Source organism: Bos mutus, chromosome 19 (genome assembly GCF_027580195.1).
Source record: "Bos mutus isolate GX-2022 chromosome 19, NWIPB_WYAK_1.1, whole genome shotgun sequence".
In the NCBI taxonomy this organism is placed as follows: domain Eukaryota; kingdom Metazoa; phylum Chordata; class Mammalia; order Artiodactyla; family Bovidae; genus Bos; species Bos mutus.
Window position 1 is genome coordinate 36,984,205 of NC_091635.1, and position 13,241 is coordinate 36,997,445.

General features: G+C 57.2%; 2 protein-coding genes across 2 annotated transcripts; both read left to right on the plus strand.

The window, feature by feature from the left end:
- Window positions 1–3,103: 3,103 nt before the first annotated feature.
- MYADML2 (myeloid associated differentiation marker like 2) lies at window positions 3,104–5,403 on the plus strand. Its single transcript, XM_005905371.3, has one exon. The coding sequence runs from the start codon at window positions 3,256–3,258 to the stop codon at window positions 4,177–4,179; it is 924 nt and encodes a 307-aa protein (XP_005905433.1). The 5' UTR covers window positions 3,104–3,255; the 3' UTR covers window positions 4,180–5,403.
- A 2,740-nt stretch (window positions 5,404–8,143) lies between these two features.
- On the plus strand, window positions 8,144–12,845 carry PYCR1 (pyrroline-5-carboxylate reductase 1). Its single transcript, XM_070390163.1, has 8 exons — window positions 8,144–8,225; window positions 8,650–8,762; window positions 9,004–9,074; window positions 9,834–10,013; window positions 10,264–10,485; window positions 10,796–10,888; window positions 11,041–11,204; window positions 12,033–12,845. Exons 2-8 carry the CDS (start codon window positions 8,696–8,698, stop codon window positions 12,196–12,198), a joined length of 963 nt encoding a protein of 320 aa, XP_070246264.1. The 5' UTR covers window positions 8,144–8,225; window positions 8,650–8,695; the 3' UTR covers window positions 12,199–12,845.
- The last annotated feature ends 396 nt before the right edge of the window (window positions 12,846–13,241 follow it).

The window sequence follows — 13,241 nt, forward strand, 5'->3', positions numbered from 1 at the left end:
CTTTCAGGGAGCTTCTCGGCCGGGCTTCCCAGGATGGTCATGTTGTTGTGCCTTGCCTCTGCCCAGCGTCTGTCAACCCATTTTTCAATTTGGTTTCCAGGCTTCATTGTGCCAGAAGATGGAGGCACAGTGCAGTGTCTGATTTTGAGGAAGGGGACCAACTTCCTGTGGAGAAGGCCAGTCAGGTGCCTGTCTCACCCGCCACGCTGGCCACAGAGCGCCTGAGAGGCTGCCTCCTACCTGCCGATGTGCTGGTATCCCTGAGCACCTGGGGACACCCCAAAGTGCCCAAGGCTTCAGGTACTACAACCTGAACCCTTTTGGTTGGGGGTACAAAGGGAATGGAAACAGGGGCCAAGAGTACTGCAAGGCTGATGCCCCAAGGACAGTTTGTGTGGTCGAGAAATGTGGGCATGTTCACTGTTAGGATTCGCTGAGCTATGAACTTGGGCTGAAGTTTGCACATGTCTGCTTGAGATAAACTAAACCGTCCGCTCTGTGCAAGACTTCCTTCCAGGTTTCTCTGATCAGGGGGCAGAAGGGTTTGGAACCAGCTTGTCTGTACCCCTGAAGCCTAAGGCCCCGTGCTCCCCTCATTCCCTTGTCCAGGGTCAGGAGCACCTGCTGCGGATGCCTGAAGAGAGGAGGTGGGTTATCCTTCCTAAGGGGCTCCATAAAAAGTTTTCCTGGTGAGACCTCACTGCCCACTCTGCTCCACCACAGTGTCCAGACACAGTCTCAGAGGGCCTGCAAACCCTCCGAACAGCAACAGGAATCCTCTGTTTACAATCATGTTGACTGCTCTGGAACCATCGCCAACAATCATGTTGTCGGATGACCAGCACAATTCAGCTTTTAAAGAGGGTGTGTGTTCATGGAGAATGCTGCCCATAAGAAGCATAAAGGGATGCCAGGATGCCTGGGAGAATCACAGGGGCACGAGACATGGACACCACCCCAACCAGATGGTCAAACTTCTTACTCTGGATGTACAGCCATTGTGATTCTCCTGACAGGTGACATCTCCCACATGGTTTTCCTGCCAAGGGCATTTAGCCAGGATCTAAACATGAGGAAACAGACAGAACACGCTGAAAGACCACCAATAAAGCTGCCAGCTGGGGCATTTTAAAAAAATCAGTGTTATGAAATATATTTAAAAGAGAGAGAGAGACTATTCTAGAATAAAGGAAAGTGAGAAACATGACGGCCAAATGCAATGTTTAATTCCAATTAAATCCTGGCACAAAAACTTTAAATGCTGTAAGGTGTATTTCCAGGACAGGTGGGGAAAACTGAAAGACTATGTATGTGCTTAGTTGCTCAGTCTTGTCCAACACTTCACGACCCCATGGACTGTAGCCCATCAGGCTCCTCTGTCCATGGGGATTCTCCAGGCAAGAATAGAGTGGGTTGCCATTTCCTCCTCCAGGGGATCTTCCCAACCCAGGGATCGAACCCAGGTCTCCCTCATTGCAGGCGGATTCTTTACCGACTGAGCCACCAGGGAAGCCCATGACTGTGTATTAGGTGATCATTCTTCAATTTCCCAAGTGTGGCCACTGAATTCAGGTTCTGCAGGAGAACGGCCTCCCTCTTAGGTGTCCATGGAAGTCTAGTGGAGAATTGTCACATTGCCAGAATTAATGTTATTATTAATTATTAATGGAGGACGAGAAACAGCATGGACAGGGCAAAATATTAATAATTCTTGAATCTGGGTGAAAGACATATGAGTGTTCATTGTGCTATTTTGAAACTCGTCTGTAAATCTGAAACTTTTCTAAATGGAAAGTTGGGGGAAATACACACAAGACTGTACTTATAATTGTCTCTCTGTGTCAGAAGGGATAGGTTCTAGGACTACCCCCAGTCACACCACCAGGATACCAAAATCCACTGATATCCATGTCCCTTGTATAAAACAGTATAATATTATGCACATCCTCTCATACACTTTATTTTATTTTTATTTATTTATTGGCCACACCTTGTGGCTTTCAGGATTTAATTCCCCAACCAGGGACTGAACCCAGGGACACGAGAGTGGAAGTGCCATGTTCTAATCAGTTGACCACCAGGTAATTCCTCTCCTCAATACTTTGAATCATCTCTAGGTAACTTATAGTACCTAATAGAAAGTCAATATTCAGGCAACTGAACCCAGGTGATAGGATAGTAGGCAAATTAATTACACTTTTCGTGTATTGATTGGGCCTGAACAAAAACTACTTTCACGGTCAAAATTTGTTTTTCCTTTTCAAAAACATTTCATAGATTTTTAATATTTTACTTCATTTGAATACTTATTGATTTGGCTGTGCTGCCCTAGGTCTGGTTTGCGGCGTGCAGGATCTTTAGTTGTGGCACGTGAACTCTTGGCTGCGGTGTGTGGGATCTAGTTCCCCAACCAGGGATTAAACCTGGGCCCCTACATTGAGGAGGCCACAGAGTCTTAGCCACTGGACCACCAAGGAAGTCCCTATTGTTAATATTTCAGGCTAAAAATGGGAGAGTTGAGTTTTTCCTAGGATTTTACATGACTAGGAGGATCAAGTAAAAAGTTCCATTATAATCCCCACAAATAAAAGCTAAAACTCAGCCCCCAGGTCAGGGTGAAGAGAATGAGGGTGGGCATCTTCGGGAGGAGGGTCTCCACTCCCCTTCCCCACCACCTCCCAGGAATCAGAGCTGAGTGCTGGCCGAGGGACGAGGACAATGGGACCCTGACACCATCCCAGCTCTGAACCAAGCCCCGCGGGCCTCCCAGATAGACTGCTGCCTCAGAGTGGCTGCTGTCCTCTTCTCTCTGTGCCCCTCCCCCAGCACTGCCGCCCGAGGCTGCTCGAGCTGGGGTGCCTGGTCCCTTCTGCTCTTTTCCCTCCGCCTCTCCCCCAGCAACGCAGCTGACTGACCGACAGAAGCAGGTGCTTCAGAGGCGGAGGCGGTGCCAGCGGCCAAGGGGTTAATGGCTGGGGCTTGGCGGGACGCAAGGGTCAGATGTCGCTCTGGGATGGGGACAGGCACTCAGGCTGCTATTCCGGGGCTCTGATCCTGGTCGCCTATTTATAGTGCTGGGGGGGCCTCGGCCCCCCCACATACACACAGGCGGCAGAGAGGCTGCTCTGCTGCAATGTCACCGGCGGCGTCACTGCCACTGCAGGCTGCCGGCACCTGCCACTGCCGCAGGAGACGGAGCCGAGAGAGACCCCAGGGTTTACGGGCACTGTGTGAGGCGAGGACGCGGCCGGCCACATGGGCAGCACCATGGAGCCCCCCGGGGGCGGCTACCTGCACCTGGGTGCCGTGACATCTCCCGTGGGCACAGCCCGCGTGCTGCAGCTGGTCTTTGGCTGCACCACCTTCAGCCTGGTGGCCCACAGGGGTGGCTTCTCGGGCGTTCAGGGCACCTTCTGCATGGCGGCCTGGGGTTTCTGCTTTGCGCTCTCCGTCCTGGTGGTGGCCTGCGAGTTCACCCGGCTACACGGCTGTCTGCGCCTGTCCTGGGGAAACTTCACAGCGGCCTTCGCCATGCTCGCCACGCTGCTGTCCGCTACAGCGGCGGTCATCTACCCACTATACTTCACCCGGCTGGAGTGTCCGCCTGAGCCCGAGGGCTGCACAGCCAGGAACTTCCGCCTGGCAGCCAGCGTCTTCGCCGGGCTCCTCTTCTTGGCCTACGCTACGGAGGTGGCCCTGACCCGGGCCCGGCCAGGCCAGGTGGCCAGCTACATGGCCACAGTGTCAGGCCTCCTCAAGATCGTCCAGGCCTTCGTGGCCTGCATCATATTTGGGGCGCTGGTCCATGATAGCCGCTATGGGCGCTACGTGGCCACCCAATGGTGTGTGGCCGTCTACAGCCTTTGCTTCCTGGCCACAGTGGTGGTGGTGATCCTGAGTGTGCTGGGTCACACGGGGGGCCTGGGCTGCCCCTTCGACCGTATGGTGGTGGTGTACACCTTCTTGGCCGTGCTCCTCTACCTCAGTGCTGCAGTGATCTGGCCCGTCTTCTGCTTCGACCCCAAGTATGGTGAGCCTGGGCGGCCCCCCGACTGCCCGAGGGGCAGCTGCCCCTGGGACAGCCAGCTGGTGGTGGCCACCTTCACTTACGTCAACCTGCTCCTCTACGTCGCCGACCTGGCCTACTCCCAGAGGATCCGCTTCGTGCCCACCTTCTAGCATAACAGGTGGCAGCAGCCCACCCACCTCTGCTCTCCAGGGGCTCAGGCATCATGAGAGGACCCAGGTGAACCCAGACCCGTGAGGATGAATTGGAGGGAGGCAGCCAAGAGAGTCATGCCTGGGCTTCTGGCAGTGCTCAGCGGTGCAGCTCAGGGAGGCACAGAGAGGGGACAGAGCGGCAGGAGGCCATGAACAGGTCACAGGGGAGGAGTCTCGCCAGGCAACTCCCACTCTATCTCTCTGTCTCTCTCTTGTTCTCTCTCTCTTTCCATCTCTCTCCATTTCCTGGCATGCCCTCCCTCAGTGCTGGCCCCTGTAACACATGAGAAGCCTTTGAAGCAGGCACTCTTGTGACCCACTATGCAGATGGGGACCTTGAGACCAGGATTACAAAGTTGACCCAAAAGCCCATCAGTGTCTGGAGACCACATCTAGGTTGAGTCACCTAAGTAGAGTTGAAGAGCGACAATTCCCAGAGGTGTGGGAAGGGGTCAGAAGGGAACCCAGGAGAGGGCCAGAGCCAGGTCAGCGGAGGGGTGTGGGAAGCCAGTGCTTCCTCTGGCCTTGGAGGGGGCAGTTTCTGGAACCCTGGAAAGATCCAGACAGATACCTTCCTGCTGGGGTATCTGTGCCGGGACGAGGAGAGGAGCCGGGAACTAGGACCCTGCCTTGCCCACCTCTGGTGCCCACCTTGCCACAGCCTCGGAAGCCGAGCAAGGACTCTAGAGTGGTCGCGTAGGGCAGCCTCAGCAAGCTAGAGAGCGCAGGCTTGGAGGGGCCCATAGCGGCCAACAACACTGCTAAGGGCACAGCACTAGGAAGACACTGGGTTCTCACCCACCAGGGAGCCACCGCTGAGCCCCCAGCATCTACCCCGATGTAGCAGCTCCTGCCGTACCTGCCAAGGACCCGGGGGGGCTGGCCTGGGGCAGCCCTGATCCAGAGGAGGACCAGCTTGGGGCAGCCACTGAGACACGAACCTGGGTATCAAGCACCCCCTGGGGCTCACAGACCAACGACCTCCGCTCAAGAGTTCCTTTGCCTGGCAGCTGACCACAAGGGCCTGCTGGGGCCACTGCTCTCCACACTCCAGCCAGCTTCTCCCACTCAAGGGCCCAGATTGGGCCAGCTTGGAGCAGACCACTAGCTGCCCAAGCACAGTAGCCGCTCAGCCCATAGCCTGGCCCAGGGCCTTGAGCAGGAAATAAACACCAACGCTGATTTGCACTGAGTAGTTTCTGCTAAGGGGGTGGTGGCCACCTGCACCTCTTGGGCCATCTGCCACAATGTTCCCAGAGAACAGCCTAGACTAGACCTGGCTGAGTAAGGAGGCAGTCGTGGCGGGGGAGGGGGGTGCTGGGATACTGGGTGTGTGGGGGGGCAGCCTCCCCAGGAAGTAGTGGGTGACAGCAGGGGAAGATGGGGGTGGGGAGTTCTCAGCACCCCCACCACCACTGCGGTTCCCAGGGGTCTTGGGCATGGCAGTGGGCAGAGGGGCCACTACACTCGTGGTAGCAGAGCCCAAGCAGCTTTTAGGCACAGGGTCCGAGGGCTCCCTGTGCTGGCACCATGCACAGTAAGAGAGACATGGCCTGTCTGCCCACTGGGGAGGGCACACGCACAGGGGTCCTTCACCTGCAGAGGCCCGAGTTTAGCAGCAGATCCAGGAGGGGGCAGGAGCCCCTGTGTCCCGAGGTGTCCCGACGGCTCTGCTGACGAAGGAGGGTGGGGGTTGGAAGCATGTTACTAGGTGACAAAGGCGCCTACGGGCCACACCCTTCTCAGCCCACAGGGAGGCCTTAACAGTTTTCCTTCCTTTTCTAACCCAGTTTCTGAAATGAGTTATCTGTCACACGTCCCCAGTTCGTTCACTGCCCTGTGATCTTCTGCCCCCAAAGCTCCATCCACTCCAAATTTCAAAGGTCCTGAGCGGAGAGACAGAGGGGGAGGAGAGGGGTTCCAGGGCTCAAGATAAGCGTAGCAGATGTCCTCTGTCTCCCAGGAGGCTGCAATGGGGAATGTCCTCATGATATTCACTCCTTGGATCAGAGGACTCTTTCTTTTTGGAGAAAGGAGTTATTTGTTGTTGTCACGCGAAAAACAATACTTTTTAAAGGATGGACTCTGTTCTCTGATGATATGTGCGCGCGTGGGTGCTAAGTCGTTTCAGTCACGTCTGACTCTTTGCAACCCCATGGACTGTAGCCCACCAAGCTCCTCTAGCCATAGAATTCTCCAGGCAAGAATACTGGAGGGGGTTGCCATGCCTTCCTCCAGGGGATCTTCCATACCCAGGATGGAACCTGGGTCACTTGCATTGCAGGCACATTCTTTCCCCACTGAGCCACCTGGGAGGCCCCCTCTCTAATAACATACAGTCAAAACACGGTAGGATCCCTGGCTTCACATCTATGCGTTTGAGTCTGGGCCACTCCCTGAGCAATCCATTTTGGACCGGAACTTACAACAGCTCCTCCCTCAGAGGGTGAGGACTGAACGCCACAATAAACACAAGGAGGCCTGAACATCTGCTGTGTACACGAGCTCACTGCACAGTGGTCTGGTGGTGTCGGTGTTGATCATTATTATGTCAAGAACTCACAGCCCTGCTTTCTGGGGCTGCTGCTGCTCCTGCTGTTAAGTCGCTTCAGTCGTGTCTGACTCTGTGCCACCCCATAGACAGCAGCCCACCAGGCTCTGCCGTCCCTCGGATTCTCCAGGCAAGAACACTGGAGTGGGTTGCCATTTCTTTCTCCAATGCATGAAAGTGAAGTCGCTCAGTCGTGTCTGACTCTTCGCTTTCTGGGGCACAAACATCCAAATACACTGAAATTACATTTCAGAACAGCTTGTCATCATTTAAGATACAAAACCAAAAAAAAAAAAAAAAAAAGCAGGGGAGGGGATGGGTTGTTAATGAGAATCGCTTCTTACGTTTGCTCTTAACTTTGCTGCTGACTGGGACTCCAGACTATTCTGAACCCCAAAAGCAGGCTCAGTTCAAATGAGCCCTGAGCATGTCCTTCACAAAGACAACTAGAAATCTTTTGAGAATCTTTTGAGAATCCAGGGCCAAAAGATTTCATGGACCCTGCAGACAAGATGTCAAGAGACATGGGGTGCTCTGTGGGAACTTGGGCCATTAGGAGGTCATCTTCCTCTGTCTACTGGTTGACCACTACCCACCTTGAGAGCCTGTTTGGGGAGGGTCACGGTGGTAATAGGCCAGTGACCCCCAGGGCCATGTAGTTTTAAAAGGGCGCCTGAGCCTGAGACTAACAGAGGGGAAACTAGTGGGTAAGGAAGGGGTACAGATCTCAGGGGGAGGGACCTGGACTTCCCAGGTGCCTCCCAGTTTTGAGATTCTGAGAAAGCCCGGGGCTGTCTCTCCAGTTTCCACACCTCCGGATACAATTAAAAAAAAAAAAATTTAAGTGACAAAATACAGTATCAAAATAGTGTTATACCTTAAATGCTATTTGATAAATTGTTTTCAATCCCCCCTTCCCGAAAATAAAGCAAGAAGCCTAGCAAGTAATTAAAAAAAAAAAAAAAAGGCATTACAAGAAAGAAAGGAAAAAATCCTAGCTAGTTGTACTCTTCCATACTCGATAATCAAGTTAATAACATGTCTGGACTCAGCGAGCAAGAGCCGCGACCGTGTTCAATCTACAGGGCCCCAAGAGGGGAGCCGAAACCCAGGGCCGCTCTTTGAGAACCCGGCTGCTGCCGCCCCTCCCCCGCTGCTCTCGGTCCTCAAGCGCGGTCCGGGTTCGGGTGGGTAAGGGTTCAGAGCCCGGGCTGGGGGTAGCGGGGTGCGGGTTCTCAAGCGCGGGGTCAACAGGGCCTAGGGGGCGGGGGCGGGGGCGGGGGGCCGGGGCGAGAGGATGATGCAACGGCCCCTCGGCACCTCCCGCGCCCCTGGATTGGCCGGCTCCAGGGCGGCCGCGCCGCGGATTGGCTGGGGCGGCGGAGGTGGGGCCCCCGGGAGTGGGTGCCGCGTGGCGGGCGCGGCGGTGCAGACTGGGGGCGACACGTACGGGGTAACTGGGTTATCGGGGGCCAGGCTGAAGTCGGGCTTGGGCGGGCGGTGGTACTGCGGGAGGGAAATGTGGGTCCGTGCCCTCGCCTTCGGCCTGGAGGGGGCTCGGACCTGGGGAGGTGTGGGCGTGGGGAGGGGATTCGGGCCCGGGTGCGTCGGGGCGCAGATGATTCGTCTCCCCACCCCAAGCAGCTGCGACCTCTTCCGGAGGCGGGCGCGCCTCTCCCTGCTCCCTGTGTCCGGGACCCTCGGGAACCGATCGGGAAGCCGCGGTGGGCGGGGCACCGGAGTAGGGGAGAGTTAGACCGGCTGAAATAGGGCGGGTGCGGGGGGACTCCCGGTGGCGGTGGAGTGGCCAGAGCTGGCACTGTCTGCCTAAGTTCTTGGGCTGGATTCTGCCCCATCGTCCCGCCTTGTTCTTGCAGAGCCGGTGCCAGCTGAGAGGGCGGTGGGCGCAGACCTCCAGACACTATGAGCGTGGGCTTCATCGGGGCTGGCCAGTTGGCCTTTGCGCTGGCCAAGGGCTTCACAGCAGCAGGTAGGCTCTACAGCCAGGAAAGGACAAACGTAAGAGGGTGGGTGGTTACCCTTCTCCAGGCTGGGAGGGAGTCCGAATAATATGCCTCCTTTGAGCCCTGTGGGAAACGGTAGCCTTGGGAACTTTGGAGTAAGGCGGTGGTTGCTGTTTTACCCTGGGGTGGGGGGATTTCTGTTCTTCCTGGGATGTGGGGGAGGGATGCCAGGCCTGGCCTTGAGGGAGGGACTCTTGACTCCTGCAGGTGTTGTTGCTGCCCACAAGATAATGGCCAGTTCTCCAGACATGGACCTGGCCACCGTTTCTGCCCTCAGGGTAGGTGCAGGGTTGGAGGGTGACTGGGAGGCTGTCCCTCTGGAGGTTGGTCAGTATTTCTGGAAGCCAGTGTGTGACAGCCTTGACCCTGGAAGACTAGGAGTAGGGGCCCCAGTGGGCGGCACCATGCCGCAGTCCCCCATACCAATGAGAAGAGGGTCCCTGGGCAAGACTATCTTAAAGACTCTGCCTCTTGGACTACAGATGGCTTCCCTCCCTCAGCTCTTGGGACCTTCGTCGGGCACATGTGCAGCTGGTGGGGAAAGGGTGCTGGTCAGGAATGCGGTTCCCTTAGTGGAGCCCCCACAAGGGGTCACAGTCACAGTGTGGGGGCCAGGACAGACATCCAAGGGCTGAACACAGCTTCAGTTTGCCATAGCTGAGTGATGGCTCCAAGGGTGCTGGCAGGTTCCCAGCTTAAGACTACTATCTACAGCACTACTCACACCTGGAGGGCACAGGGCAGGGGTCTAGGGGCTGCAGACCCAGGTGGGCTGGGCCTGGACTGCGGGCAGTTTCCCTCTTCCGCCCACTAAAGGGTTACCTTTCAGAGCAGAATGCTTCCTCCACCTTGGGGTGGGAGTGGCAGTTAGAGAATGTCAGCGCCTCATGCCCTGAGCCGCTAGCCCTGCCATGCTGACATTTCCAGAATCCTCTATGATGAGGGGCTTTGTGAGGGGCTTTTGGCCTGGGGGGGGACACTGGGGGGGCCAGCCAGCCACGAATCACAGGCTGAGCCTGCCTGGGCACTCCCTGCAGAAGATGGGGGTGAACCTCACGCATCACAACAAGGAGACCGTGCAGCACAGCGACGTGCTCTTCCTGGCCGTGAAGCCACACATCATCCCCTTCATCCTGGATGAGATCGCCGCCAACATTGAGGCTCGGCACATCGTGGTGTCCTGTGCAGCCGGTGTCACCATCAGCTCCATTGAGAAGGTGGGCATTGCGGCTCAAGGCTGGCTCGAGGGTTTGGAGATGGGGCAGATGTGTGTGCTACAGAGGGCTTAGGAGTCCTAGCCTGCTCCACGCCTGGGGTCCCCCACCTGTGAAGTGGGTGCATTGGTGCAGCCCATAGAGCTCAGGAAGTGTTCGGTTGGGTGAATTGGGTGAGAACATTCACACCCACATCCAGCACAGCCCACAGGGCAAGGGGCCGGGATGGATACACAGCTGGTTTCTCCTCCAGAAGCTGACGGCGTTCCAGCCAGCTCCCAAAGTCATCCGCTGCATGACCAACACGCCGGTCGTGGTGCGGGAAGGGGCCACAGTGTATGCCACAGGCACCCATGCCCAGGTGGAGGACGGCAGGCTCCTGGAGCAGCTCATGAGCAGCGTGGGCTTCTGCACGGAGGTGGAGGAGGACCTGATTGATGCCGTCACAGGGCTCAGTGGCAGTGGCCCAGCCTATGTGAGAACTGGGGAGGGGCAGGGGCAAGTAGGCGGTTCCCAGGACCTGAGGGCATGTCTCCCCATCTTCCACCCTCCTCCTTGCTCTGGACTCCTGCGGGCAGAGCTACTGCAGACCCACCGCACACGGTGGTTCCCAACTATTGCCCACCAACTCGGTCATTCACACAGCAGCTGTTTATAGAGCTCTGGCCAGGCAGTGGGTAGGGCACGGGGAGCCATGAGGTTCCCTGGGGTTGTTGTCTTAAGCAGTGCCTGGAGGAAAATGAGAATGGGCCTGGGACAGTGGCTTAAACGCTTTCTCCCTGCAGGCATTCACAGCCCTGGACGCACTGGCTGATGGAGGTGTGAAGATGGGACTTCCAAGACGCCTGGCAGTCCGCCTCGGGGCCCAGGCTCTGCTGGTTAGTGTTTTTTCTGACCCTCTGGTGGGGGCCACTCCTTGCCAGGACCAAGACTGGTGCATTGGGGCGGATGGGTGGAGAGTCAGTGGGTGTGGCTGGGATGGGGTGGGGGCAGTACCTTCACAACCTTCAGACCTTCTGTCTGGCTTTAGGGGGCTGCCAAGATGCTACTGGACTCTGAACAGCACCCAGGCCAACTCAAGGACAACGTCTGCTCACCAGGCGGGGCCACGATCCATGCGTTGCACGTGCTGGAGAGCGGGGGCTTTCGCTCGCTGCTCATCAAGGCCGTGGAGGCCTCCTGCACCCGCACACGGTGGGCCTCAGCCACTGCCCACCCACTCTGTCACTGGCTCAGCAGATGGTTATCGAGCTTTGACCTGGCAGTGGGCAGGGCACGGGGAGCCCTGGGGTTGCAGTGTACAGCATCTCTCACCATCCCCCATCATGCTGTGAGGAGGCGCTGCCTCCCGGGCCCAGGCTGTGCTCCTCATTGTTTCATCACTTGTGGCCTTTTGACCGGGGTGGTCATCCAAGCCAGGGAGGCAGGCCAGGAGGAAATCTCTGTGGGGCTGATGATACCACCTTCCTCTTGGCCTTGCGGGGAGAGTGAGAGATGCGCGGGAGGTACTGGCACAACATCAGCGCGGTCAGTGAAAGCTGAAAGAGCAGGGGACAGACACGGTGTGGCATCTTGGCTCAGAGTTCCTGTTGCAAGTTCAGGACTGCAGGATGGACAGGACTGTTTCTCAGCATCCTGCCTGCCCTCCAGTCCAAGCCCCCAGGCTTCTCTACCCCTGTCTGACAGTGACGCTAGAACATAGCATTGCCCTCTGGGTGCCAGACTGCAAGGGAGGCAGATGAGGCCCGTGTCCCGTGCTCCGGGCTAGGAGGGCTCCGTGACTCAGGTGCTGCTGGTAGATTTGGTGACCCTGAGCTGACCTGAATGGGGTGAGCGGCAGATGGATGGCAGTGTAGGGGAGGGGTCGCTGGCAAAGGGCATTGCAGGGACAAAGGCCCTGAGGTAGGGGTGACAGCGCAGCTCCCTGCTGGAAGCCATGGACTTCCTCCCACTTCCCTCTTGGGCCCCTGAGCTTGGAAGGAGGTGGGGCCCTGGACGCATCCCTCCTCACTGTCTCCCCAGAGAGCTGCAGTCCATGGCCGACCAGGAGAAGGTCTCACCAGCTGCCATCAAGAAAACCATCCTGGACAAGGTGAAACTGGACTCCCCTCCCGGCACCTCGCTGGCCCCTTCTGGCCACTCCAAGCTGCTGCCCCGCAGCATGGCCCCAGCAGGCAAGCAGGACTGAGGGGTCGAGCCTGCCTGTGGGCCACTCTCCGCCTTCTCCTGGGCTCACAGCTCTTGCGCTGGGAGTATCTAGCCCCAGGCTACACAGGGTGTCCTCACGCTGATCCACACTGCCCATGGCTTGGTCCACTCGGACCCGCGAGTCATAGCCGGGGACGGGGCACATCACCTCCCAGTGGGAACCTCCATGGTCCCCCAAGTGTGTCCTGGTCCAAAACAAGGATTCTCTGGCCTCAGCCTCCTGATTCATCCGTCCCCAAACCACGTCAGGACCACCTTCCTCCAAAGCTCAGGAGGCTTGAGGGGGCTTTACTCTCCCCCCTCAGCATTAGCTGGCTTCAGCTTGAGTACAAAGGTCAAGGCCCCACCCCTCCCCACCCCCACCACGAAGGCCCACCCAAGGAGAGCATCTGCCCTTTCCCCACTCACCTTTCCTCAGTGTGGGAAGGACCTGAGGGTCCCCGACATCCTGCAGAAGAGCCCATGGTTCTTGGCCAGCAGGACATTTGAGAAAAAGGGTCTTCAGTCCGTTGGACTTCTGAGGCCCCAACACTCACGCCATCATCTCCCTTTCCTAGCCTGACCCACAGACGCTGTCAGCTCTGTCTCTTAACTTTTTAGGATAAATAAATTGGTTTCCAGCCCCAATGCCTGGACTTGCAACTTTGTCCCCTCGTGGGGAGGGAGGCTCCCACCTGTGCCAGAGGGTCATTGCTGTCTGGTATAACATTGAAGTCTGGCCACCCACATGCCCAGAGCCCTACATTCCAAGGCAGCCAGCCTGGCTGGTGGGGCTGAGCCTTCCAGTGAGCAGAGCGCAAGGCGGCTTCTGGGGAAAGTCACTAGAGGCATGACTGGAAGCTGGTACCATAGCTGGTCTTGGCAGGCCCTGCTGTGGCGGGGAGGGGTACCAGCCTCAGCACTCTGCACCTCTTGGTTTGGTGGAGGCTGGTGGAGACAGATGTCTCCCCAGCTCACCCAGGCAAGGCCAAGGGCAGATAAGGAAGAAGCCCCTTAGGAACATGTGTTAGAGTTCTTCAGAGG